Source organism: Ptychodera flava, chromosome 9, assembly GCF_041260155.1.
Source record: "Ptychodera flava strain L36383 chromosome 9, AS_Pfla_20210202, whole genome shotgun sequence".
Lineage (NCBI taxonomy): Eukaryota > Metazoa > Hemichordata > Enteropneusta > Ptychoderidae > Ptychodera > Ptychodera flava.
Window position 1 is genome coordinate 25,078,606 of NC_091936.1, and position 27,457 is coordinate 25,106,062.

Sequence of the window (27,457 nt, forward strand, 5' to 3'; positions counted from 1 at the left end):
GTATGGATGTTGTTTTACAGGCTTACTGTCACCAACGTCAACGTCGTGATAGATGACGTTTGTCCTCGTTGGAACATCTTGAAACATGTGTTTATATTCGTGGAGCAGTTCTTTCACCTGTTGTTGTTGTTCTGGCTGGAGGTGTGCCAACTTTGTAGACTCCAGCTTCTCCAGGATTTCTGAGTTCTGAAGCTTGACCGAGCCCAGCTTTGAGTTTAGAGTATTTTCACTCAAGTCAGTTTCAGTATCACTATCTTCATAATGGTTTGAACTGACTGCACTGACAGGCTTTGTTTTAGTAGGATTATCCCTATCCAAATATGGCTTAAGCATATTTATGTGACATAGCTGTTTTTGTTTTCGCCTGTCATGTGTTATTATGATGTAATTTAAATCACTCAATTTCTTATCAATTAGGTATGGCCCGAAGTAACAAGCATGGAGTGGTTTGCCAGGAACCGGAAGTAGAACAAGAACTTTTTGACCTGGTTCAAACTTCCGTTTTGAGGTGCTTTTATCATATTTGATTTTCATTGACTGCTGAGATGACTCAAGATTTTCTCTGGCTAATTCACATGCTTTAGAGAGTTTTGTACGAAAATCTGACACATATTGCAAAATATTCAGACAATCATCATTGTCTGATAGGAATTTCTCTTTAACAAGCTTAAGTGGGCCACGGACTGTATGTCCAAATACAAGTTCAAATGGGCTAAAACCAAGAGACTCTTGAATTGACTCTCTTACAAAAAAGAGCAGAAAATGAATTCCTTCATCCCACTGCTTCTCTGTGTCAAAACAGTAGGTCCTAATCATGTTTTTCAAAGTTTGATGAAATCGCTCAAGAGCACCCTGACTTTCTGGATGATAGGCGGATGACCTATACTGTTTAATGCCTAGCTGATCCATTACTTGTTGAAAAATACCAGACATAAAGTTGGAGCCTTGATCGGACTGAAACATTTAGGGAGGGCGAATAAAGTGAAAAATTTGACTAAAGCTCTCACTATAGTCTTTGTCTTTATGTTTCTCAGTGGTATGGCTTCTGGGAAACGAGTTGATGTACACATAATTGTCAACATGCACTCATTTCCTGATCTTGTTTTTGGTAGGGGCCCAACACAGTCTATTTGTATCCTACTGAATGGTTCTTGAAATGCAGGAATTGGCTGTAAAGGGGCCTTTGGAATGATCTGATTTGGCTTCCTACCATTTGACATGTGTGACAAGTTTTACAGAAATGTGCTACATCCTGCTTAAGATTAGGCCAATAAAAGTGACTGAGAATTTTATGATAAGTTTTCCTTACTCCTAAATGGCCAGCCCAGGGCGTTTCATGGGCCAGGCGCAATATTTCAGCATGGTAGGGCTTTGGAACCACAATTTGATGTTTTATAGTCCAATCGTCATCGACCAAAACATCTGGAGGTCTCCATTTACGCATGAGAATACCAGATTTTGTATAATAGGAAACAGAGCTATCTGAAGTTTTATCTTCATCATCTACCCTGTCAAACAAAGACAAAATATCTGGGTCTTTGTGTTGTTCTGCAATGAGATTTGATCTAGAAAATGTCTGACTTTTGTCAGCAAAAGTTTTACTGGAAGTTTCAAATCCACGAGGGATAACGGAATGATCCGTGTCAAACACCTGACTGAGAAAGGTGTCATTTAAGTCAACATCTGTGACATTTTTTGAGAGTATTTTGATTCTCAGAAGTTTTCTTTGACATGGCTCGAGTAATAGCACATGAAGGGAAAAGGGCGGTGATTTCTTCCTCTATTGGCTCTGGATTCTGATCTAAACTAGGATTATCAGTCACAAGTGGATTAGTAATGACCTTGTCCCCGGCAAGGTCATTTCCAAAAAGAAGGTGAATCCCTTCAAAAGGCAAAAAAGGCCTAATACCTAAAGTCACAGGTCCAGAAACAAAGTCCGAAGACAAATAGACATTATGGAGAGGAACAGGAATGAAGTCATTGCAATCTACCCCCTTAATAAAACTTTAGAACCTGAAAATGACTTTTCAGAAAACGACAGGGTATCTGCCAACAAAAGAGACTGGGAAGCCCCGGTATCTCTTAAAATTTTGACAGGGGTAGCGGAAGAGAAATCACTAGAAAGCGATATACCATCATGAATAAATGGTTCGAAAATACCCATAATGCTATCTTGAGAAGAATTGACCTTGACCTCATTAATTTGGGATAAGAGGGGTTTAACCTCAGAAAATGTGTTGCACACATTATTAGACTCTAATTGAGTTGATGAAGAAATAAAGCTGGTGGGCTTAGATCCACTTTGACCACTTTGACCTTCACGTTTTCTTTTCAATTTGAAACAATCTGACATTAAATGGCCGTCTTTCTTACAATAATTACAAGAAAGTGTACCGAACTGTTGTCAGAAGGATATTGAGACTTGGGATCTGATGATGTGGGAGTGTTACTTGAACTCTATGAATTGTTGTCATTTGATTTCCTACTGTCCTTTGAAAACTCTTGGATGAAAAGGACGAGTTAAATTCATCTGCATTGTTTCTGTATGAAAAGGACTGGGATGGTTTGCTGAGAAATGAAGATTTGTGGGTCAATGAATAATCATCGGCCAAACGTGCAGCAACCTCCAATGTATCTGCCTTTTGTTCATTGATAAACATCTTGATGTCACTCCGGATGCACCTTTTAAATTCCTCAATCAAAACAAGTTGTCATATTTTTTCATAATTCTGACTGACCTTTTCAGAAGAACACCAACGATCAAACATTTGTTCTTTTGTTCGAGCAAATTCAACATAAGTTTGATCTTTCGCCTTCTCACAATCCCTAAATTTCTGACGGTAAGCTTCAGGCACCAACTCATAGCCCTTGAGAATTAATTCCTTCACAGAATCATAATTTGAAGCCTGCTCTACTGACAACTGAATGTAAATTTCTCTGGCTTTACCCACCAAAGCACTCTGCAAAAGCATGGACCAGGACTCCTTAGGCCAATTCAGACTCTGAGCAATTTTCTCAAAATGAAGGAAATATTTATCAACATCCTTTTCTTGGAAAGGGGAAACTAACCTGAAATGCTTAGTGATGTCAAACTTGTTGAAGGGAAGAATTTTCCTGACTGTCCAAGCTCTAAACGTTTTATTTCTACCTGCAATCGCTGTTCTTCTAATCGCAATTCTTTTTCTCTCTGTCTTTCTTCCATTTCTAATCTTTCCTGCCTTTCTTTTTCTTTCTGTCTTTCTTCCATTTGCAATTCTTTTTCTTTCATTTGTAATTCTTTTTCTTTCTGTCTTTCTTCCATTGCTAACTTTTCACGTGCCAAATCTGCCTGTATTTCTAACTCTAATTTTCTGAGTTCAAAGGAAGACTCAGGTTCATAATCTTTTAGGGCAGACTCCTCAAAATGGCCTGAATTAACTAAATGTTTTGCAATCTTGAACTGTATTTCTCGCTTGCGCATAGATCTTTTAACTTCTACTTTAAGGAAATCGGCCAGTGCGATGAGGTTGTCTTTTTTGAGGGAATCAAATGCGTCCTGATCAAGGTCATCCATAAATTCGTCTGGCTTGAATTCCGCCATGATTGGATTTCGCTGAGTTCACAGTGTACAGTAGTTTTGAAAAGGCTGTCAAAATGTTGTCAAACGGCTCAAAATATTCGTATCCCGGACGAGCCCCCAATTTGTTACGTGCAGAGAAAACGAACAAAAGGGTGAACTCAGCAGTTAGCGTTTAAACAAAATTTATTACGAAAATAAAACTAATTGCTAAGTCAGGGATAGAGTACAAGCTTTAAAAGTGTACAGACTACTTATCTCAGCTGGGACGGCGAAGCTCCAGTCTCAGAGTTGTAACAGTCTGTCGGATGAATGAACAGTCCTTTGGCTTGCAGGCTTGAAGTTGCACAAAGTCCACAGTATAAATCCAGCGTTGGCAGTGAAGGTCTTGAAAAGTCTTGAGAATGACTACTGCTGGGTTTCCAAACATGTAGTAACACACAAGAGACACGACACAAAAAATCTGACTGGAAGCTGTGTACGTCCCTTTTTATGCACATGTGCTTACATAAGAGCATATGAGAACAGTCTAGAACTTTTATTGACATGCTTATAATTACTGTTCTAAAATTATCTCTCTTACACATCTAATTAAATTTCTAGAACATTCCAAACATGACTAATTGAATTCAAGGTTGTGAGGTCATTAAGGGCAGTGACCTTGAGAATGTTCTAGACTAATTGAACTCAGGTCTGATGAGTGTGGGGGGAAATGACCTACATAACAGCTGAAATAAAAATGTCAAATGACTTTCAATAATCTTGTATCATAGTATCTTTAATGTACATGGCAAGTTTTGTCGACTTTGGTCAAGTCAATAAATATCCCTAATTAAGAAAGTTCATCAAATATATAAATTAGAAATTGGCTGAAGCAAAAATTCTTAACGAATTTTAATGACATGTATTATAGTATCTGAAATATATGTAGCAAGATTCATCAACTTTGGTTGAGTCAATTCAGATATATATCCCTAATTAGAAATGTTCATTACATATGCAAATAAGGAATTGGCTGAAATAAAACTAGTTAATGACTTTCGATAACGTTATATCATAGTATCTTCAATGTACACTATGCCATCGTTTGGGCCAATCAGGTGGCCCACTTTTAGGTCCTTGGCAAACAAAAAGGCCTCCAGCAACACAGATTTCGCATACTCAACTTTAACGCTTTGAGACAAAAAATTTCATCGGTGGCCAAAATTTCCCGCATGCGGAAAATGATCTTTGAACTCTTTGCTACCAAATGGACCGCGTGGTTTTGATTTCTACTGTTGTTTTCAGGAGTTAGAGGCGATCTATAAAGGCGCAGTACAGAGAAAGATATAGATTTACATTCCCACGGCTTCCAATCCTGGAAAAACCTCTCCGATAAGCAGTGAAGGCAACTAAAATGACAACAGAGTTGAAATACGGGTTTCTTGCAATCTTTCTAGTGGTCTTATGCCTTATGCGGGATATCGGACAGCAGACGGGCGAAGATTGCATTATAAGCGCGCCAACCCAAACTCACTGCATGAACACCACATTTATGAAATCGAAGTCCAAAGTCAACTACGTCATTGTTAGAATAAGAGAGGTTTTCCATCACACGGGAGCATATCACCACAAATTTTGCACAGATAGCGTTGCACTGGCATTGAAAAAAGGTGCATGGGAACGCGGGCAGTTTCCCTCGCTATGAATAGGAAATGCATTGAGCAAGACACACTTCCGGGTTCGCAAAAAAACGAGGATTCCATTTACATAACTATTTGCTGTGATACATAGCAGAGGCGTATATGTTTGTGATGCTGAGAATAACATCAGTAAATAAATGACGGGGTTTAAATGTTGATGTTTTTTGCGACGAAACAGACTTCTGTAGGTAGCTCGCTTGGGGAACACGTCATCCCGACCGCTGTCCGCTTCGACCCCAGTAATTAGTTCCAGAGAACAGCTCTGGAACTGTTAGTTTTTGCTCACTTTCCTTCTTTCTTTCTTTCTTTCTTTCTCTATTTCCGGTATTACTACCATAGAACATGCTATACACAAATTTTACCTTAATTACCCAAAATGCATTGCGACACGCTTATGACGTCATCGCTCAGCTCGGACGGGTTTTACGGGCATTTCTTGTTTGTTTATTTATTTATTTTTTATTTTGCATTGCTCAACTATCATATTGCGTTCAGCTATTAATAATTCTAGCTTTCTTTTGCTTTGTTTTTGTTGCTTTTTGATTTTATTTTTCTCTAAATACCCGCCGTACGTGGCGCTATACTGTTTCGCCCGAATGCTCATGAGATAACAATGGCGGCGCATACGATCGCTTCGCTCGCATAGAAAGAGAAAAGTAGGCTTTGCGTAAGTTTACAAGCGCGGCTGGGCACATCGTGTACCTAGGCGAGGTGGGTGTGCTCGAAAACGAAGATCAATGCAAAATTTGGATTCAAAATCGGCTGTTTTGGCGGAGAAACTGCCCGCCGTATTTCTGAGGAGCCACCAGCGGTTTTTCCTATATCAGTCTGCGCGGCCGTTTAACGCCGGTAACACACAGCCCTGCCATGCAGAGCTAGGCATTCATAGTGAACTGTCTGTCACCGCACCGGCATGCGTTGGCTGCACGTAAAAGCAACTCAACTTTCCAAGATCAAACGGTCAGTATCTTGTGAAAACAGCGACATAGCAATGAAAATTGTTTTAGTCTGTGCTTTAAATCAAATGAAAATGCATGTGGCCTCGGTTTTCAATTTCAACAGCCTAGGTCCGATGTTTCCTCTCGTCTGATCATCGTCGTAAACCACGCGCCTCTTTACGGCAACAACTCAGCGCTACCCGTCAAGTGATTGATTTTTGCGTAGGTCAGCGGAGCGAAAATTATTGCTCTGGCTCGCGAGAATGTCGTCTGATATACATTTCCGTGCGTTGTCGCCCCCGTATGTATCTGTTGCGTTTTTACCGTACATGTAGGCATTTGTAATCTGTGTACTGTAATTCCCCGGACTGCCTTGCTTTTAGTTGTATTATGGTGTTTACTGCTATCAGCCCTAACTATAGGTACGTGCTTGAATATTAAAATCCAAAGCACTCTTTCATTCTGCACCTATCTTTGTCACACATTCTCTTGTTTCTTCTGCTGCTCTGGTCTCTGGAACTTCGCTTTTGCTTGCAAATGCTTTCTAATTCACACTGGTTTTGTTCGCCCCGGTACCCAAGTCACTTCGACCCCGTCACACTTTTAATGTTATGTGACATTTTACTGAATATTTAACGCAACTTTGCTAGAGAGAATTGATGGTGTTTCTGTTATAGAACTGTTTGCTTCGAAACGATAATTTGGCCTCTGAATGTTTGCAATACGGCCTAGTGCCTACATGTCCGCGGAGACGATTCAACATGTTCCACAACAAAGCCAAGATAAACATTGAAAATATCAATAAAACGGCTTCACAAAGGCCGAAATACGCAATACTCGATAAAGTATGAAGTTTGTGAAATGAAATCAAAATTGACAACACATTGTCAAGTGTTTGTCTCGGGTAGTACTACTTGAACTATTCTACAGACTGATTTTTCCGTACAGTGCAGTATTTGTCAGTGACAAATTAATCTTTGCAATACGTTTTTTGCGATGAGCTGGAAATTTGATTAATATCGAGTTAATGTACATAAATATTCCGTTATTTACTGGGACACGTTATTTTCCCAATCCGCAATCTGCGGACTACGTGCTGAAGAACATTGTCTGTTCATGTCAACGATCATTTCTGTCTCTGCAGAGTTTCTGTATCCCGTTCAACAACGCTGTAGGCCTACCTCGATCATGCGATAGTGACGCTATGTAGCTTAGCAGTATTGAAAACTTGTCATAAAACGGCCACCACGTCTAAACGTAACACGAATTGTCGGGATTATCATACGGAAAAAAGACTGCAAAAGTAAGACTGATGAATCTTCATCAGAATGGAACACATCATGATTGTACATGAGTACCAACCGTGAATGCAGGATGAGCTCGACAGAATACAAATAACGGTTTCAAACGCATATACAGATAGACACAGGCGTTTAAACTGTCGCGACGCGAAGCCGGCCTGTTTTCTCCTCCGGTATACAGGCCGGCTTCGCGTAGCGACAGTTTCAGCGCCTGTGTCTATCTGTAAAAATATATAGATAGAGGTGAAACTGCCGAATGCTATATTTGTAATTAGGGACATTTGACAGTAATCAAGCTTGGAGACATTTCCTGGTGGTCATTGTTAAGTTCTTTATTGGTTTTCATATTCGTAGATATCTGTTCGGCAGATTTCATTTTCGAATGCTGCGTACGCTTACTGTACACTGCACTACACTTTATGTACAGTACACGATGATTGGCAAAGCCGATAGATTTAGAAAGGATGAACGTTCGCGTCTGACGTAAACACAAAGTTGGTCGGTCTTCGCTCTATGGGCAATCACATACACGATCCCTCAGACAGGAGACACTACAAAAGTTTTTTGTGATCAGTTTATTGATTTCCATTTTCACAGATCACGTATCGAGCGCCTGAATAATACCACTCTGGTCGGAAGTCGCCATACTGATTGAAGAAAGCGTGCGCAAAGGACTGTGGGATCGGCCGAAAATAATTCGAGCAAACACATAATGAATTCGAGCAAACACATAAAATTAATTCGAGTGAACACATATAATTAATTCGCTCAAACACATAATTAATTCGAGCGAACACACATAATTACTTCGACGAACACAAAATTAATTCAAGACACTGGTAGAAATTAATTCTAGCACACATTAAATTAATTGCAGCACGTGAAAACATTTTGAACCCAAAATCAATTGAAGGGATTAATATATTACATCTAAACTACATAAAATTAATTCTGGCGCATAAAAGACATATAAATGATTTGAAATGTTAGCAAAATTAATTCTAGACTACATAAAATTAATTGCAGCAAAGATAAACAGAAATAATTAATTGGAACACATAAAATTAATTCGGCATGACTACACAAAATTAATTAAAGCATATAAAAATTAATTAAAAGAAACATACAATTAATTCGAGGTGCTAGTAAATTAATTCCAGTCTACATAAAATTAATTCTAACATACTAAAATTAATAAAACATAATTTTGACTAGAACGGGCCCCCATATAGCTCCCTCATACTTTCCAGATCTTTCTGCATCAGGAAGGCATGCACAATATTAATTAGTGCTATAGGGAATAAACTAGCTAGTATGGTTCTTTTTCGTCTCAGTAAAGCCGAATCGTCCTTTCGGGAGGTTTTTAAGTCGGCGTATTTACCATAATTACTTATTGAATATAAAATTCACTTTAGAATGGTTTCATTATACATATATTATCCGATTATAGGACTGAGTACTGACATCATTTGTTAGGAGACCATCTTTGCCGTCGAGTTGATCGGGAGTGCTGACACAGTATTTACACTGCTATGTGTTTTGCATGACATTCAAAGGTCACAACCTTTGCCCCCAGTGCTCGGAAACGCAGCTATGTGATTTGTTAACTTGAAAAACAAGGACAGCCATACCATGGATGACCTAGATGAAGACGGTAAGTAACCAATATGATATGTGTGCCTCTAATACACCTCTATTTGCTGTTCCCCATTTATCATTACAGCTCGGGGATCATCATGGCTCAATATCACTGAGCCTGCAAAGTTTGATCAAAAGCTCTTTGCAGGTTTCAGATTGTGACCTCCCACATCTTGTGACAGAGGTTAAAATTGTCAACTTCCGTTCTGATCTGGCCCAAAACTTCTAGTGCTACCATAACAATACATATTAACTCCATGAAGTTTGAACATGAAGATAGCTCAAAAGATCTATAATGTACAGTAATAAGCTGATTAAGAAAAGTGCTATCTCACCCCAAACCTCACTCGCTATGGGCGTTCTAAATTGTTCGGGTAGGGACTCTAAAGCAATTTGGAGAGTATACGATACAGGACGATCTCTCATACCAAACGCAAGTACGCAAGTGGAGAAGTATAATCATCTCCTTGTTAAATTTACAATGGGCTTTAATGTTTTTATACCCATACATTTCATGTCTGTGGTTCAGCTGTTGCCTCAACGTAAGTGCTGTGCTTGCTAAGATCAATGCCTAAAGGTCAGCAAAGCAAAACGTTGGTTATTCTTGGGATTTTCATTGCTTTGAAATGAACTTGCCACAAATGACTTTTCAATAAACCGCCCTTAGGCCAGATCTTGGCTTTATCATGTTTACTTTCAAAACAGCAGGATAATCGCGTAGCCGTTTATTTTACAAGTCCGACCTCAGTCACCTGTCTTCTCCAATTCCGCTCTGCGCCTGCGCGCCCCATGGACGTGTTTATATGCACGTAAAAAGAACGCGGAAGATGATTAAGCATAGTTAGCGTAGCCATTCGGTTTCCTGACTTTGTTCTTTTTACGTGCATAGACATACATCTCTATGGGGCGCGTAGGCGCAGAGAGGAATTGGAGAAAACGGGCGACTGTGAATAGGACACATACATTGTAAGGTTTTAGTTATAATACACCCTTTGCGCCTGTCAAGGGTGACGGGTGACGCGTACCGTGTCACACGGCCGTGCTGACAGTAGCGCCGGTACGTTAACCGTGCGCGTCCCGTACCAAAGGGACCCGTAGAAGCACAGCGGAAACAAATTTTCTCGAACGTTCAATTTTTTCAAATATTTTAAAAATAAAAACACAGCAATGAAAATATAAGTCAACAGAGTATGAACTCGTTAAAATTTTGATGTTTTTACTCATAATTGTGAAGATTTTGACTATGAAAGCCTATGAAAACAGAAGGGATGGTGTATTTAGCACCCAATAAATATTGCTATATTGGGTGAAAAATTAACAAATACTAGTAAGGTTAGCAGCTTTTATATCAGGCTGTAGGCGTCTGATATAAAAGCTATTGCAGACATAATGAAGCTTTGGTAGTAAATATATGTTTGTTAAAGTCACACCAGATATTTGATCCAAAGCTGTACAGATGGAATTTATAGAGAATAGGGTGAGTTAATAGAAATTAAGGTAAGAGCTCTATATATTTCGTTAAATACATGTCCCATACCATATGCCAAATAATTAGCCCCACTGTCGCCAACTCAGAACTTACTGATTACGTGGTTGCCTTGTCGACGGTCGTCTGTGTCCGTCAACGTTGTCCTTTCAAAACTACTTGAAAACCGCCAGGTCCCCAAGGATGGTTTTAATCAGATTTGCCCCAATGGCAATGAGATACACTCTTCTATATTTTAAGGCAATGTTTTTCCATTTTTGGTGAAACATCCTCGTCTTCCAAACCGGTTGTCAGTTTTGATATTTGGTGTGCACGTATTCCTAGGGGTGGAAATATGAAGGTTTGTTCAATGTTTTGTTGAAATCTTTAATTTTGTATTTTTAAGGATTCTTACCTGACATATATGAACGTCGTCTGTCGTACCGATGTCTATGTGTGTGAGCGTTTCTGTCTGTCTGTATACACGATATCTTGAGAACGCCTACACGATTTGAAGTCAGATTTAGTAGACAGGTACCATATGCTAATGGCAAGTGCTGATTATATTTTAGTAGTGTGGCTTGCATATTTGATGCTCATTTGCATAATTGATTATTTTAGAAAAAAAAGACATACAATGAGCACTGCTGCACAGAATTGGATGATTGGATGGGATATGCTACAAATGGTGATCACACAATAATTTATCCGCCATGAAAGACATAAAGGTGTGACATGAAAGTTAATTGGTAATTTGCATATTCGATGAACTTTCATAAGTGAGATATATCTGAGTTGACTCAATCAAATCTGACGAAACTTGGTGTGTATATTGAAGATATTATGATTTAATATTATTGAAAGTCACTTCACATTTCTACTTCAGCCAATCCCTAATTTGCGTATTTAACGAACTTTCCTAATTAGGGATGTATATCTGAATTGACTTGACTAAAGTTGACGAAACTTGCTATATATTGTCGATACTATGACATTATATTACCAAAAGTCGCTTTTGATTTTGTATTAAGTCTTATTACTAATTTGCTTATTTAACGAACTTTTCTAATTTGGGATATATCTTGATTGACTTCATCAAGTCGATGAAACCTTACATGTATATTGAAGAAATACGATAAAATATTAATGAAAGTTGTTTAGCATTTTTACACCAGCAATTACTAACGTGCATATTTAATCGACTTTCCTAGTCAGGGTTATAAGTCTTGAAGGACTCTAAAATGTGTTTGAAACTTGCTATGTATATTGATGAGACAATTGTGTTGTAACAGTGAAAGATATTTTGCATTTTCATGTCAGCTAATTCATAATTTGTATATCCAATGTGCTTTCATAATTTGGCGTATATATCGTGAAGGGCTTGACCAAAGGCAATTACACTTGCTATATTAAGTGGTATTACAATGACAGCTGTCAAAGAAATTTAGTATTTTTATTTCAGTATATTTATATCCTTAATGCCCCTTTGAATTAATCTGTGCTGAATAATGTTCACGATGTTGATCATAACACTTTCAATGAAGTTGCAAACGTGTTGCAAAAGTTTAAATTCACAGACAAATGCAAGATATACTGAAGCACGTGAGCATTTTCAGTTTATATCCGCAAAGTTCACACGTGAGCTAATGTCACACCGATGTCTGTCTCTCTGTTAGCTTGATATCTCAAGAACGGCTTATCAGATCAAAACAGATAAGTATTTCAAAAACGAGGAGATTTACAATTATAGAACCACGGTGCATGTCTCAGTTTTTACGGACACAACCAAGCTTGCTGATTATATTGAAAGAAAAGCCGCTACTTGCCGTTGCAGTTACAAGCTGACATGCTGTATCAAGAAGGCCCTAAACAGTAAGTACTCGCCCCGGAAGTTAAACTTCGTTGTTTGGTGCGCCACGGCCGGTCGTGGCATAACTTTCCAAGACCACTTGTTGATCTCCACCCTGCCCCTCAGATCAAATCCTTCTCCGTTTCCATGTGTATTTCACCACCGGTCGCGTTCTCTATGAGTTTAGGGTTGCACTGCCAGACAATGGCACTTTCAAGGCTTGGAACAACCCCCACGATAAGGTCAGTTACGAAGCCCTCTGCCGGGAGTTTGGCATCTGTGACAACCAAGACTTCAGGTACAAGAGGGGAGCAAATTGGGGCCTTGGCAACGGCTATGCGTATGTCACTGGCAGAGGCCCCTTGCTGAGCAAAGATGCAAATACGGCTAGTTTTCAATCGGGTTTGAACTCAATACATATGGTATCTAGTCGCCTGGTGAAGAGGCAACAGACAGAATCGCTCGGCGAAATTCCCACTCTCTAAAAAAGACTCGTTCAATAACTGGGTTAAATTTGTACAGAACAAGCGTGAAAACAGTTGGGTGAGCTCCTTGAAGATGATATATCAGGCCAAAAGGAGAGTCTGGTTCAGCAAGGGTGATGGGTCTTCCCAGGGACTCTACATCTGCCTGCATGGGGCCCTCTTGACCCACTTTCAGTGACAAATGAAGATGGCACTTGGAGGCTGGGTGGGGTTATTCTCCAGTTACTGTAGAAGCTGCTCGCTCACTGCCTGCTGCTTAAACTTCATAGAGGGAGTGATGATATAAGCACGACAAAGAAGTAAATTATTTTTTGGGGTTACAAAACAATTCCTGTATAACTATTCAAGATTTTTTTTCTGCACAGTTTAGTTAAAACTGAAAGAATACCTTAAAGGTATGGTGGGAATGGTTGTTATTATTTGTACATTCAGCCCTAAGAAAGTAAACTCGGGGGAGGTAAAGCATAAAAAATGTTACGCTTTTCTTCACGAATATTAATGCTCGTGAATATTAATGAGCCGCCACTCTTTGAAGTCTGGGGAGAATGCTGGACATATACTACGGTATAGCAGTGCCACATATGTAAGTAACCAGGACAGGTGTTTACTGTGTGGGTGCATCATGCGGGCCTTCCTAAACAGATCCAGACACTTGTTGATTATTTAATATATACAATTCATGAAAACTGCAATTCCAGATTTCATCGAAATATTGAAAATTCTGACTTGTACAAAAAAAAGTACCTGTATGCAAAATATTCAGGCTTCTGCTTATTCATGCCATTTATTCTATGCAGCAGATTAAATAGCGGCTTAATTATCAACCAATATATTAAAGCTTGAGCATTATAAACTGCAGAAGGCGGCAGTTCCAAAGGCTACTGAAGACACAGTCTACTGTCTCGGGATACACGGAAACAAATATTTGTACGGCCTATAAACATTTTTTGGCATATTCCCTAGGTGGACAATTTTTCTTTCCCTATAAATGGCAATCAACAATCTTTTTAGAAATTCTTCAAGCCCCACCCCAGAAATCAAATTGTCCAACCCTAAGCTGATACTAAATTATTTTTATAATATATATACTTTAAAAATGATCAGAAGAATATTTTCAAAGAAAAAGATTTTGACCCAAAAATGGAATGTCCCACAATACTTTCCTAAAAATTTCACCATACTGTTTCACAAGTTTATTTGTTTCATCACCAGGAACTTCTGATAATATGTTTAAAATGATTGGCCGAGCAGTTTCTGACAGGATAACTTAAGAAACAAAATATTACAAAAACAAAAAATTCATTAAATATGTGCAATTGCAGATTTCATCACCATATTGACAACTCTGATTTATATTGACACAAGGTACTTGTATCCAAAATATCAAAGAAGTTTGAAGTATTTTGTGTTTTCTTACCATTTTCTCTATTTTTCTGGTTCATTTGCATTTGTAAGTAGTATGTACATACCAAATACCAACACATAGCAATTTTCAAGTTATTTGCTCATGAAAAGACGAGCATGCATACATACATACATACATACATACATACATACATACATACATACATACATTTAGACAGACAGACAGACAGACAGACAGACAGACAGACAGACAGGAAGACAGACAGACATACAGACAGACAGGCAGATAGATAGATAGATAGATAGATAGATAGATAGATAGTCAGACAGACACCCTTTCCGACGTATAACTCCCAATTGTTATACATTTATTTGGACAAGTAGGAGTTCAAAAGTTATGAATGTATGATTATGAATACTGTTGACAAACAACAAATATTTCTGACATTATTGTATACTAGCAAAACTGCCCTAGTGCACTCGAATACTGATTGATGATCAGTTATCATGCCAAATTTGCACAGCTGCAGTACAGGCCCTGTTATTTATGAATATTGTGATTATGAATATTCCTAATAAAAATAGTTCTGTCATTATTGTGTACTTTCAAAAGTACTATACAACGGGATGATAACGAGTATTAATGCCAAATTTGAATTCATGCTCTCGTAGCGCAGACCCTCAAACAATAGTTACAGCAGCAGCATTGCACGGTAACTTGGTGCGTCACACAGTACTGCCACAGCAGACTCTAAACATTAAATAATAGGAAAGGGGCCGACTGTGACCATTCAAGTGCACAGGCTTTCAAATAAGTCACGGCTTCTTCACTGCTGCTTCTTGATTTCCTAAATTTCTACCGCACTGGGGCAATTTAATAGGTCAGGCATCGAACTGGCCTGCTTTTACACCCTCAGCCGTGCAACATGTTGAGCCTCGGTCATCAAGAAATGATGCATCGTTGAATATTCAATCCATGTTCACTGCATTCACCTTCGAAACTTAACGTATCTGCGTTGAATAGATTCAAAATTGGCGCATCACACTTGCATGACGTCGTCGATGGGTAGAGCGATCATTAGCATTTGTTAGGTATGCTCACACCATTGACAGAACGGCTAATGACCACTGAATTGGCTGCAAAGGTGCCCCCTGCTACCCCAGGATGGAATGCGGAAGATTGTGGTCCAAAGGTGGGCTTTCAAGGCCCTAGTGGCAGCAATGCACGGCTTACGTGGGCTTGGTGATCTTAGGAGACAAGAGCCCCTGTACAGCTCAAGCATGGAATGCTGTGAAATGGTTGTGTATGGATGGGAAGGTTGGGTTAGTGCATTTTGTCTAAATACTGATTTATATACCAACAAGGAAGCTAATTGACAATGACATAGTCCCCACTTGTAATAGGAGTATTAGTCTTTATGGGGCAGGGAAATGTGGTCATTAAGAAGTATCACTGGAGTGTATATGTTCAAATCTATGGACACATAGGTCTATGTCATTGTTCCCAATGTGCAACAAGAGGCATGTCTTAGTTATGGTTCTAAATCGGGAAAAAAGATCAGACCTCTAGCTGTATTGGCCAGCCAAGAAAAGCATATGGGCATAATAAATGAGGTACAAGATGTGACATCTTAAGGTCTATTATTCTATCAAAATTAAAGCGTATAGAACTTGTGGTTAGTGACTTATGCATATATACGCTTAATCAAGGTCAAAGGTCATCAAGGTCACGTGACATTTTGAAAAAAAAATGTAATGCTAATTAATTCATATATGCCAAAATTCAGACCTCTAGCTCTATTGGCTTGCCCACAATTATATATGTGCATAATTAATAGAGGTAAAGCATGTGCTGTCATAAGGTCTCCCATCCTACTAAATATAAATAGTCAGGTGGCTTAACAAAAATATCGTTACACGGATGACAAAAGTGCCAAATTTGCTACAGATGTTCGCATATATGTGTAGATCAATTTTAGCTATTGCTCCAAAATTTTGGCCACCGGAAAGGCTCGATGACGTCATAAATTCAAAATGGTCGCCATTATAACGCTTAAAAATGGTAAAATACGTCTAATTCAGGCAGTTTTCAATATTTTTTGTATAAACGACACAAACATCCCAAATTACAAATACAACATAAAATTGATGCAAATCAATTATTATGATGACGTCATAAAGCCAAAATGGCTGACCAAATTCAAAATATCCCCCATATTATCGTCTGACAATGTTCAAATACTGTTAATTAAGCCTGTTTCCAGCATTTTATCACCTGTACTGAAATTAACACCCAAAATTATAGACAAAACATATAACTGATACAAATTCATTATTGTGATGACGTCATAAAAGCAAAATGGTGACCGAAAATTACAAAATGACCTATTATGAAGTTCACTGTGACTAGTAAAATAGCCAATTTACGTGACAAAATAATACTTTAAAGGTAATCTACAATTTGTCTTGATAATCCATAAACTCAAAATAAATGATAAATGTACTAAAACTTAGCCAATAAGCCCAACACAAATTACAAACTATTATGAAATTATTTATTTTTAACAATTACCTCTGTCTGAAAAACTGAACCAATATAAACGAAATAAAGGTATCTTTACCCATAGGTTCTACCTTTGAAAGTGTTACGTTATAGTGAGTAGATCAATAGTGATGTGATTTCATGATTACGAAAACCATGGCGAGAAACCGGTGAATAAATCATGCCTTGACCCTGGTCATGTGGCCTTGGTCCCTGAAAAAAGGTTTTATGTTTGTGATTTTGGTCTTTTACTTCCTTTGTTTCAGAAGCCTTTTTCGTTTTTCGTTCTTGGTTCTTGGTTTCGTTCTTTTTGTGTCTCGGTGTGTGGTGACATAGTTTTGTGCTACAGTTACTGTAGTTCTCTTTTTGGAGGATGTGCCGGCCTGAAAAAGATCGTTTGGTCAGGGTTTTATGAACAAAAAGAAGACTATTTTTTGCTTTTTGAATCTAGTTTAGCTTACTTTTTTGCAGCTTTCGTGAATTTTATGAAAAGCGTCTTTGCCTTTCGTTGTTCACTTACCAGACTGGTTAGGAATTCAAAGATGAAGGAAACTGCAAAAAACGTGACCAGACGAGTTTTGCTGTTTGGAAACCCAAAACATAAAAACATAAAAAAAAAACACCAGGAAGAACATAAGCAGAAATGGAAGGTTAAACAAAGATAAGAACTCAGAAAGATTCTCAGATTCATCAACAATCTTGCAAATCAAACCTTAATCAAAGCATTAAGTAAAGGCTTGAAATTTATTCCCACTCCGGAGTGTCTAGAAAAATTGTCGTATGAGATATCAACAAATTTATTCGCATCATAAGATTATGCGATATCATGAGAAACAATCAATCAATCAATCAGACATCTGTTCTAAGATAAGTACATGTTCAACACTAGTAACCGCGGAAAACCCAAAAATTGTAAAACTGTCTCGAAGCAACTTAGATCGATAGAGGAAATTCCATTCGCAACCCACTTCAGAAAGAATATGACTCTCTGGCAGAAAAGACTGCCATGAACAATCTGTCTAAAAACAAACAAATCTTAATGAAACCCATCAATAAAGGATGAGGCATAGCAATTGTGAATAAGATAAATGACATTAAAGAAAGTTATGACAGCTGCGAATTGAAAAATGTTCACTAATACACTTGGCGACATTGACTATACAGTGGATATTGTGTACGAAATCATTTATCTGCGACTAGAAGATCATTGACGAGGTGATTTACAGTTTCCCTATTTCCATAAGTAGAATAATTTGTACACCACGATGGTATCTCCTGCCAAAAATACACAAAACCAAAGCAGAAGAAACAATCATCACCCAACGTCTGAATAGAAATGGCTGCTCAAGCCCAATAAAAGAAATGTCGAAATGTCTAGACCTTGTCATAAAACCAATCGTCCAAAACGACTTATAAATGCCAGGGACACAAAAAACTTTATTCTCTAGTTAGAACCAATTAAAAAAACAAGCAAACTCTATTCTGGTAACATTAGACGTGGTATCAATGTAGAAAAACATGCCAAAAATGAAGCCATAAATGCAGCGATCGTAGCGTTGGACTCTGAAACAGTACTGCCAACTGGTATGATACAAAAACCCACCATCAATGTACATGAAAGCCTTAACTGTCGATTATTCTGAAACGCAACATATTTGAATTCAACTGAGAAAAATACAAACGAATCTATGGATGCAGTATGGGCTCACCAGAAATAGCTGATATCATATACCATGAAACGGAGAAAGTTATATTAAATCCCAAATCCGGTCAAATATTCGTATGGAAATTTAAAAGGTGACATGTTAATGGTTTACACAGGAATCGAACATCAAGTTTTAACATTCAGAACATTTGTCGAGGAGTGCAACACCCTGTACTCTACGTTCAACTTGGGAATTCATAATTGAACATTCTATCGACAAAATCTCATGAGATGGCTCGATTTTAAAACCCACACAAAACCATCTGACGATATTTATCTGCCACAGACTTTCAAATGCTTCATTGAAGGTGAATTACTCAGATATGTACATACAACAGCAATATGGACTTCATAAAAAGGTCAATTTCTCAACGCAAAATCATCAACAAAGAGATAACAAAAAGAAAGACATAGCTTGTATAAAAAAGAATGTAACAAAACGTCAGCCATCCTTCATCAACAAAAGTAAGAGTAATGATGTAACAAAAGACTAGTCAGCACAACCTCATCAAAACCAGCCTAATCAAACAATGTGATAAGAATCTGGAAAATTATGAAGGGCGATTAAACGCTGGCCATGGTTTTCCAGAAAACCTATAATAACGTATAAAAGGAAGAAAAACATACAATATATCCTCCTTCAAGCAAAATTCAAACACAAGGAGAGTACAAATGAACGGTCTGAGCAACAATTCACGCAAAATTCTGACCAAAACATAATGATTTTAGCATCTCTCTTTGATGAACAATGGCTACCATTAAAATGAGCATGTGGGAATACAAAACCATTCAAGTGACTGAAGAAGGGACCCCACTTTGGCCCGAAACGCCGCTAGGAGGAATAACCAACATAAAACCTTATTTCGGGGACCAAGGACACTTACGAGGGCAAAGTACTATCGATTCACTGGTTTCTCACCATTTTCCCTTATCACCAAACCACATTGATCTACTCACTATACCGTATCACAAGCAAAGGTAGAACCAGTGTGTGAAGTTGCCTCCATTTCCTTTATATCGATTCGATTTTTCAAACACAAACCATTTTTAGTAATCAATAATCTCATAAGAGTTTGTTACTTGTGTTGAACTTATTGGCTAAGTTTTGATACATTTATCTTTTATTTTAAGTTTATGGAATATTAATACAAATTGTACATTACTTTTATACTATCATTTTGTCACGTAAATGGGCTATTGTACCAAGCATAGTAAACTTCATAATCGTCCATTTTGTAACTTTCGGTTGCCATTTTGGTTTTATGACGTCATCTTAATAATTAATTTGCATCAATTATCTGTTTTGTCTGTAATTTGGGGTGTTCATTTCAGTTCAGGTGATAAAATGCTGAAAACAGGCTTCATTAACAGTGTTTTAACATTTTTAGACAATGTTATGGCGGACATTTTGAATTTGGTCGGCAATTTTGGCTTTATGACGTCATCATAATAATTAATTTGCATCAATTCAATGTTTTATTTATAATTGAGAATGTTTGAGTCAGTTTATTTACAAGAATAGTGAAAACTGGCTGAATAAACTGTATTTTACCATTTTTAAGCGTTATAATGGCGGCCATTTTGAATTTATGACGTCATCGAGCCTTTCCGGTGTCCCAAATTTTGGAGCAATAGCTAATTTTGATCTACACACATATGTGAACCTCTGTAGCAAATTTGGCACTTTTGTCATCCGTGTAACGATCTTGCTGTTTTTTGTTGCTAAGCCACCTGACTAAAAGGACATAGCACTTGTGGTTACTTATTTATTGACATAATCGTGTATTTTAGGTAAAAGGTTATCAAGGTCACATGACATTTTGTCAAAAAATTTCTATCCTATAGTCTATCCCTATATACCAATCATACATCTAGCTCTATTGGCTCGCTCAAAATTAGATATGCACATAATTAATGAGGTACAATATGTGGCGTCATAAGGTGTCCTATCATACCAAATATGAAGGGTGTGGCACTTGTGGTTCCTGAGTTATGGACAAATATGTATATTTTAGGTCAAAGGTCACCGAGGTCACGTGACATTTTGTCAAAAAAATTGTATTGCTAAGTTATCCCTATATACCAAAAATCAGACCTCTAGCTCTATTGGCTCGCTCAAAATTAGATATGTGCATAATTAATGAGGTACAATATGTGGCGTCATAAGGTGTCCCATCATACCAATATGAAGGGTGTAGCACTTGTGGTTACTGAGTTATGGACAAATATGTATATTTGAGGTCAAAGGTCACCGAGGTCACGTGACATTTTGTCAAAGTGTCTGAGATATCTGCGTGAACGGATGGACTCATGGATGGACTCACGGACGGACATGACCCAATCTACAAGCCCCCTGGACTTTATCTGTGGGGACTAAAAACTTTGTCACTGCATCCTTTTTGCAATATGAATACGATGAGAAACTAAATTTTTATTTTTCTTGGCCTTATACATGGGAGTCTATGGACTGCCTTATACATGGGAGTCTATGGACTGCCTTATACATGGGAGTCTATGGACTTCCTTATACATGGGAGTCTATGGACTGCCTTATTCATGGGAGTCTATGGACTGCCTTATACATGGGAGTCTATGGACTGCCTTATACATGGGAGTCTATGGACTGCCTTATACATGGGAGTCTATGGACTGCCTTATACATGGGAGTCTATGGAGGTGAAAACTAAAAAGTCCTCTAACACGGCCAAATTTAATCGCATTGTGAAACAAATCGACGTGCATCTGTATGAGGTAGGGTACTATCCTTGTACCAAGTTTGAACGAAATCGCTCCAGGCGTCTCTGAGATATCTGCGTGAACGGACGGACGCACGGACGGACGGACGGACGGACGGACGGACGCACAGACATGACCAAACCTATAAGTCCCCCAGACGGTGTCCGTGGACGGACGGACGGACGGACGGACGCACAGACATGACCAAACCTATAAGTCCCCCCAGACAGTGTCCGTGGGGACTAACAAGGAAGCTAACTGGATCACAGAGTAACAAGTGTTCCTATTGAGTAGTCAATGCTTGGGATGTGTGACGAAAAGGCTGTCTGGTGTCTAGATATAAGTCTGATAACAGTCCCTTGACCATCTCCCCCGAGTTTGAATGCGGTGACCAGGGAGGCTGGCACGCGCTGCTGTAGTGCCTGCCCAAATACGGAATGAATGTCGGGTATACAAGTTGGGTTTGAACCAAAGTCTCAATAGCGAGAAGTGAAGAAGGTTGGTGAACGTGATGTGGTTTAGGGGAACTCTATCTGTAAGCATGAACAAAGCTTCAAAGAGGAGAGCATGCAATTGAAGTCGTACTTCCAAGAAACGCTATAATGTTAAGGCTTGGTAGAGCAATGAATTGGTATCAAACAGATAGTTGAAAGTTTTGGAATGCCTACAGGGGGAGTTTGTTCCCAGCATTTTGATGTCGTCCAATGGTTCTAATGTTAGTAATAATTAAACAAAATCTAGAACCGTTTTGTCGCATTATGACTTTAATCCCGAAAAAATCTTAAAATGTATGAATGCCATTAAATTTTCATAAAAACAACAAGTTGGCCATGTAATATGGTAGGAGTTGCAACTGTTGATAATTTTTTCAATATTTCATACTATGTATCAAAAACAGTTTTTTGGTGTCTCTCTACAGCATGCTGGAACACAATATTCAGTTTGTCAACAAAGCCCGTTTGTCTAAATTTTGCTGGTTATTGAATAAGAGTTAAGACCAAAAGTTATTTATCAATGATACAAATGCACGGTACACGTAGGTTGTGTTGGCAAGCTGAATACTGGACAGCTAAACATGCTGTAGGGAGTAGAACGAGAACGCTGTAGTATAAACGGAACAAAAATGTTGTCAAAATACAAAGTTAATACAGCTACTGCCCTGCTACTGCATACGGGCAGTGTCATTGTCACTGCATACCGGCAGTGATAGTGATAGCTCTGACTCTGGAGTTTGGGTCATACGACACTCGATTGACGGTGAAACATACATGTACTTGTACACAAGATCAGACCAGAGAGCAACACATAGAAGACTAGGAGATTTAACAGTTACCATGTATTTTTGAATTCTGGCAGATAAGAATAATCAAATATTAGAGAAAAAAATTGGTTCACCATGCCTTATCTTATAGAAATGTACGGTGAAAAATCACAATTGTTCTCAAATCACTTAAAATCAATGTATAAAACCGTTCATTTCAAGTGAATGAAATTTTCACATTTCATTGTACATTAACACGAACGTAAAACTTTGAACAGTAAAGACTCTAATTTAAATGAAAAAATGTGTGACTGAATGGAAATTACCATATTTTCCATTATTACACCTATTACACCAAAAGTTTCTGAGATTAAAACATTTATTTGATAGAATATTTTAACCTTCCAGTATTGTCAATTTTGTAAAACATTTATAAGTAGCATCTAAATTGCATATGTCTTGTACTTTTGAAAAAAAAATATTTTTCGGTAGGATACTGTGCCTAGTTTTTCACAATTTGGTAAAATGTAGCCAGGAATTTGCATACTCTCTCATGATTGTCATTTTGTGTGTTTTCCAGCTGGTGCCATTGACCTGGCCAAAGTTGGATAAATGCAAATTAGCTTTGCCTGATAAATCCAAAAAGTCCACTGATGCATTTAAAAATGAATCAGTTCAAGAATTTGCCCTAGGTATATCGCTCTGCAACCTGCTGATAAGAGGTAGTGTCGCACATCTGCGTGCAGAACTATGCAATACACGCTTATTTTTTCTAATAAATATGCGGCTATATGATAATTTTTGGGGACTTGAACATTTTTGATCATATAAACGGGGGGACTTGAACATTTCGAGGGCATTGAGGGGATCTAAAAAAAGATTCAATCGCGATTCCTCCAGTCCCCCTCATCATTTTTTGAACGCAACCTTATGTTTTTTTTTACCCAGTATGTGGTCGACATTTTAGGAGGCCTAGCAGTTCATGTTTGGTACATGTGCGCCTGGATAGAAGTTTTGCAAAGCTAGAGGGAGGCAATCCTAGAGCGTTTATCGTGTGGAAGGTGTGCTTTCATCTTGATTGTGTCATGCTCTATTTCGAGGTATCCTATCACGGTGATATTTCCGACGGTCTTGTGTGGCGCGATAGGCACTAAGAGTTGCTTGAACGTCTGGGTAAGCAGTGCCATTGTGTGGTTGGTATGAAAAGATGGTGCGTCAACCGTGAAGAAGAAGTTGTCTAGTAGATGGAAAACTACTTCAAAACCTTGATTTCGTTCGCAATCCAGCAAAGTGCTTTGGAGAGCTGGTCAAAAAGTTTGGATTAGAGCGTGACCCGAAGGGCAGTCGCGTAAAGAAGTTCAACTGTTTGTTCCATTGTGTACCGCACAGGTGTCACACCGATGGGTGAATTGGGATGAGTTTAAATGCGTTGACAATATTCGTCTTGCATAGCTACACTCCATTGCTGGTACGTTGAATAGCAATGGCATCTGATATATCGTCATGTAGAAAAGCGAAAATTGTTGTTTGTCGAATAGGTCATTGATGCTAAGCGTAATTTGGTTGGCGTGTGGTGATGATAAATCAACGATCAAGTGCTTTTTTGCTGAATTATGCTTCTCTGTTACGCCTATTAGGGTGCACAGCTAGTTAGTGTATGGTGGAATTGTAAATGGTCCGATAAGATAACCTTTTCGGAGCTCTGAGGTGATTTGCTCTGACACGAAACATTCGTCGGACCAAGAGAAGATTGCGAACACGATTGGAACTAATTTGGGATAATTGGATTTGCATATTTTTCAAATTTCTCAAAAGTGCCAAATGCCCTATAACTGAATGGTGTAATATTGCAAATTACTCATAAAAACAAGTGTGTAATGTAAACAGAAAAGCAGATGAGATTACATTTGTAGATTAAATCGAAAATACTTCCCCATCCAATTATCCCAAATTAGTTCCAATCATGTTTGCGGCAGATGAACAGCGACGAGGGCATATGACGTAAAAGTATACTCGTGTTCAATCCTTCAGAGAGACAAGTGATCAAGTATATTCGGCGAATTCCTTACCAGGGTGGTTTAAAGCTCTGCAGCCAGAGTGTCGATATTGATTTGTGTTTAGGTCTGGTGGGTTGGTCTCTCAGTTGGCATTTTCCTGAATGTTCAGAAGAGTGGAAATTCGAGCATTTATGCCAAAAACCGCAGTTGTGTCTTTTGCAAACCAAGTTGTTGCAAATTTTTTTACCAAGGAAGGTAATATGATTCCGCTCGCTACGGTTGTATGGCGCCGAGGGCGACTGAGCCTTTGTGGACTGCTGTTTGACTTTTTAATGTCACTATTTGGGCAGCCTGAGTGGTATGGGAAATACTATTGCATATATTGCATAGGTTTGCTTTGAGACTTGAAAATATCAAAGTGTACAGAAGCACGTTACAACATGACCAATCCATAGTGATGCCATGGCTTAGCAGCGGCTCTGACAGAAAAGATGCGCCGGTAATCGTAGAAGGTGAGACTACTGAAGCATGATACATCTACAATGTCCGTTTTGTAGGCATCGAGTTCTTCTCGACAGCTAGGAAGTGACTCACACATAACATTTTTATAGACGGAGAATGCTTGAATGAACTCTTGAGCGGAGAGATTTTTTATCCTATTGTCCTGTAGAGTTTTCAGCGACAGTTCTTCACTGCTGATGATAATGTGTCACTCACCATCATTATAATTATAACCTGGTATGTGCAGACGGGCAAGATTGATATCCCTATCTGAAAGGATATCCCTGCAGATGGCAGTGAAACCAGTTTGACGTGGGCCAGCTGTTCAGACTGAATTCAATGGCCGTGCAGGAGGTAATTAGAGGTACGGTTCGGAGGAGGTGGAACAGCGTTTGCCCCTAGAAGCATCGGTTGAACTGTATGGTTGAACATTAACTGGGCCCCTATCTTGGCTCTGCGGTGCATTGTTGTTGGTGGTGATACAGGCCTGTCGAAATTTGATAGAGAAAGGGTACTGTGTAGGGAATCTGTTTAAGTATTTTCAGGAGCTGAATGCTTGGGATTAAGTGGCACATTAATATTTCAACCGGAATCAAACTTGCAACTTTAGCTATGTATTGACTTACAAAGCAAATAAGTCCGAACAAAGCCCTCTTGTCTATATCCTTGTCTCTACAAAAAGACGCTTAAACAAGTGAGCTAAGATGCTGTTTGCCTTTCAAGTGTAATTTTACATTTTCTCTAGACCTGGTCTATGGGAGAATTGCTTGTCTTTTGCGAAAAACAAAATTGCGATACAAAGAAATATACACCTACATCAAATTAATGGTGAATATGAGCATTTAAGGAAAGTTTTGTTTCAATTTCTTCAAGATTTACCCAATGTGTTAATGGTGGGAACAAAATGGTGGCCATACAGAAATGATTGGACGCTTTCTCTTGTCCAGAAAGATACCGCTTGCCTTCTGCGAATATAGGAATGAAAGTAAATTGTACGGTTTTAACTGCAACAGATGGAGAGAAAGAAGATGCTAGAAAGAATGGCGTTCACCTACTGTTACCCCAGATTAAAAAAGAACTAGATGGTCGAACTCCGAGCAGAGACTGGCTATTAATGCATGAAAGTTGTTTCCCAAATCTGAAGGGCTTGAGAAATTTGTTTTTAATATTTGGTCATGACTGTCATAATGGAACAATTCATATTGCCAAGTGCTTCAAGAAAGACATATTCCCAAGGGCAAAGTTGGTAACAATGATATATCGTATTCCTGAATGTTTGCCCTGTACTGCAACAGAGATAGAGCAGAGTGAGAAACAGTCACTGGAACATGCAAAAGCCTCCGAAATAGTTGTTTCAGTTGGTTCAAGGGTACGTAAATATTTCCAAACGAAATTCAGAACAATTGGTGATAAAGAACACTTGTGCTACTGGCCCTGTGTTGAGAATTTGCTTTCCAACTGTGATGTACAAAAGCCAAGTCTGGACGACGGCATAAATTTATTATCATTCCACTTTCTGCCGGAGGTCGACGACATAGAGGACATAGCATTTGAAGAATTCGATATCATCGCAAATGCCATCGGGAAGGTTTCCCAACACTATAGATGGACTGATAACAAACCATCATGGAAGGTCCGAGGAATTCCAGAGAAACTCTGTGCAGACTATAATAAAAGGCTTAGGTCAAAAGCTGGGTATCCTGCAAGTTTGAGGATTAATTCTTTCCCATCTGGAAGTTTGGACACTATCCTGGACGACTTAAAACAAAGCCATCTTGTAGTTCTTGGTCCTGGTGACCAAGGAGACTCCTTTGGTATTGTTGGTCTATTATCGTCTACTGTTGGTGTACCTATTGTCATCAGTGGAAATTGTGGCTTTGCTGCCTTTCTCATGGAAACATTTCCAGGATTGGTTGATATGTGTGTAGTTGACAGTGCATTAGTGCCTATTGAGGATCAAGTGGAGGAGGAGAGCATCAAATGGGAACAACACATCATGAAGATTCTTCAGAATTATTCACGTCGTTTCGACTGCGCACAAGAATTAAAGAAAGCTATTCGGGGCTGTGCATCTGCAGGAGGTGCGATTGCAGAATCCAAAAACACGTTCATAGAAGCGTGCCACAGATGTGCAATGAAATGGAAAGAAGAGATGCAATGTACACAGGATGCGACAGGTAATTGAACGTCTACTTATTATAAGAGTCTGTTCTAAAACACAGAGATTTGCCATGAGTATCAAACATATTTACTATCAAAGTGATGAACGAAGACAATTACTATAGGGGTTGTTACCCTCCAGCTGCTTACTTTTTTGCCTCTTGCTATTACAGAAAGAAGTGACGAGCTAATACCGCCTCGTACACCTGGTATGTACACCGTTCATAATATTTATCTGATATTCCGTAAATGTAATTGATGTTAAAAATAAGTCTT

General features: G+C 38.6%; 1 protein-coding gene across 1 annotated transcript in view; it reads left to right on the forward strand.

Annotated features, from left to right (window-relative positions):
- The first annotated feature begins 9,049 nt into the window (after window positions 1-9,049).
- Window positions 9,050-27,457, forward strand: part of LOC139140467 (uncharacterized) — a 47,533-nt gene continuing 29,125 nt past the window's right edge. Inside the window, exons 1-3 of the mRNA XM_070709761.1 lie at window positions 9,050-9,131; window positions 25,895-27,198; window positions 27,355-27,390. Coding sequence (XP_070565862.1) covers window positions 26,001-27,198; window positions 27,355-27,390 — 1,234 coding nt within the window. The 5' untranslated portion in view covers window positions 9,050-9,131; window positions 25,895-26,000. The remainder of the gene's footprint in view (window positions 9,132-25,894; window positions 27,199-27,354; window positions 27,391-27,457) is intronic.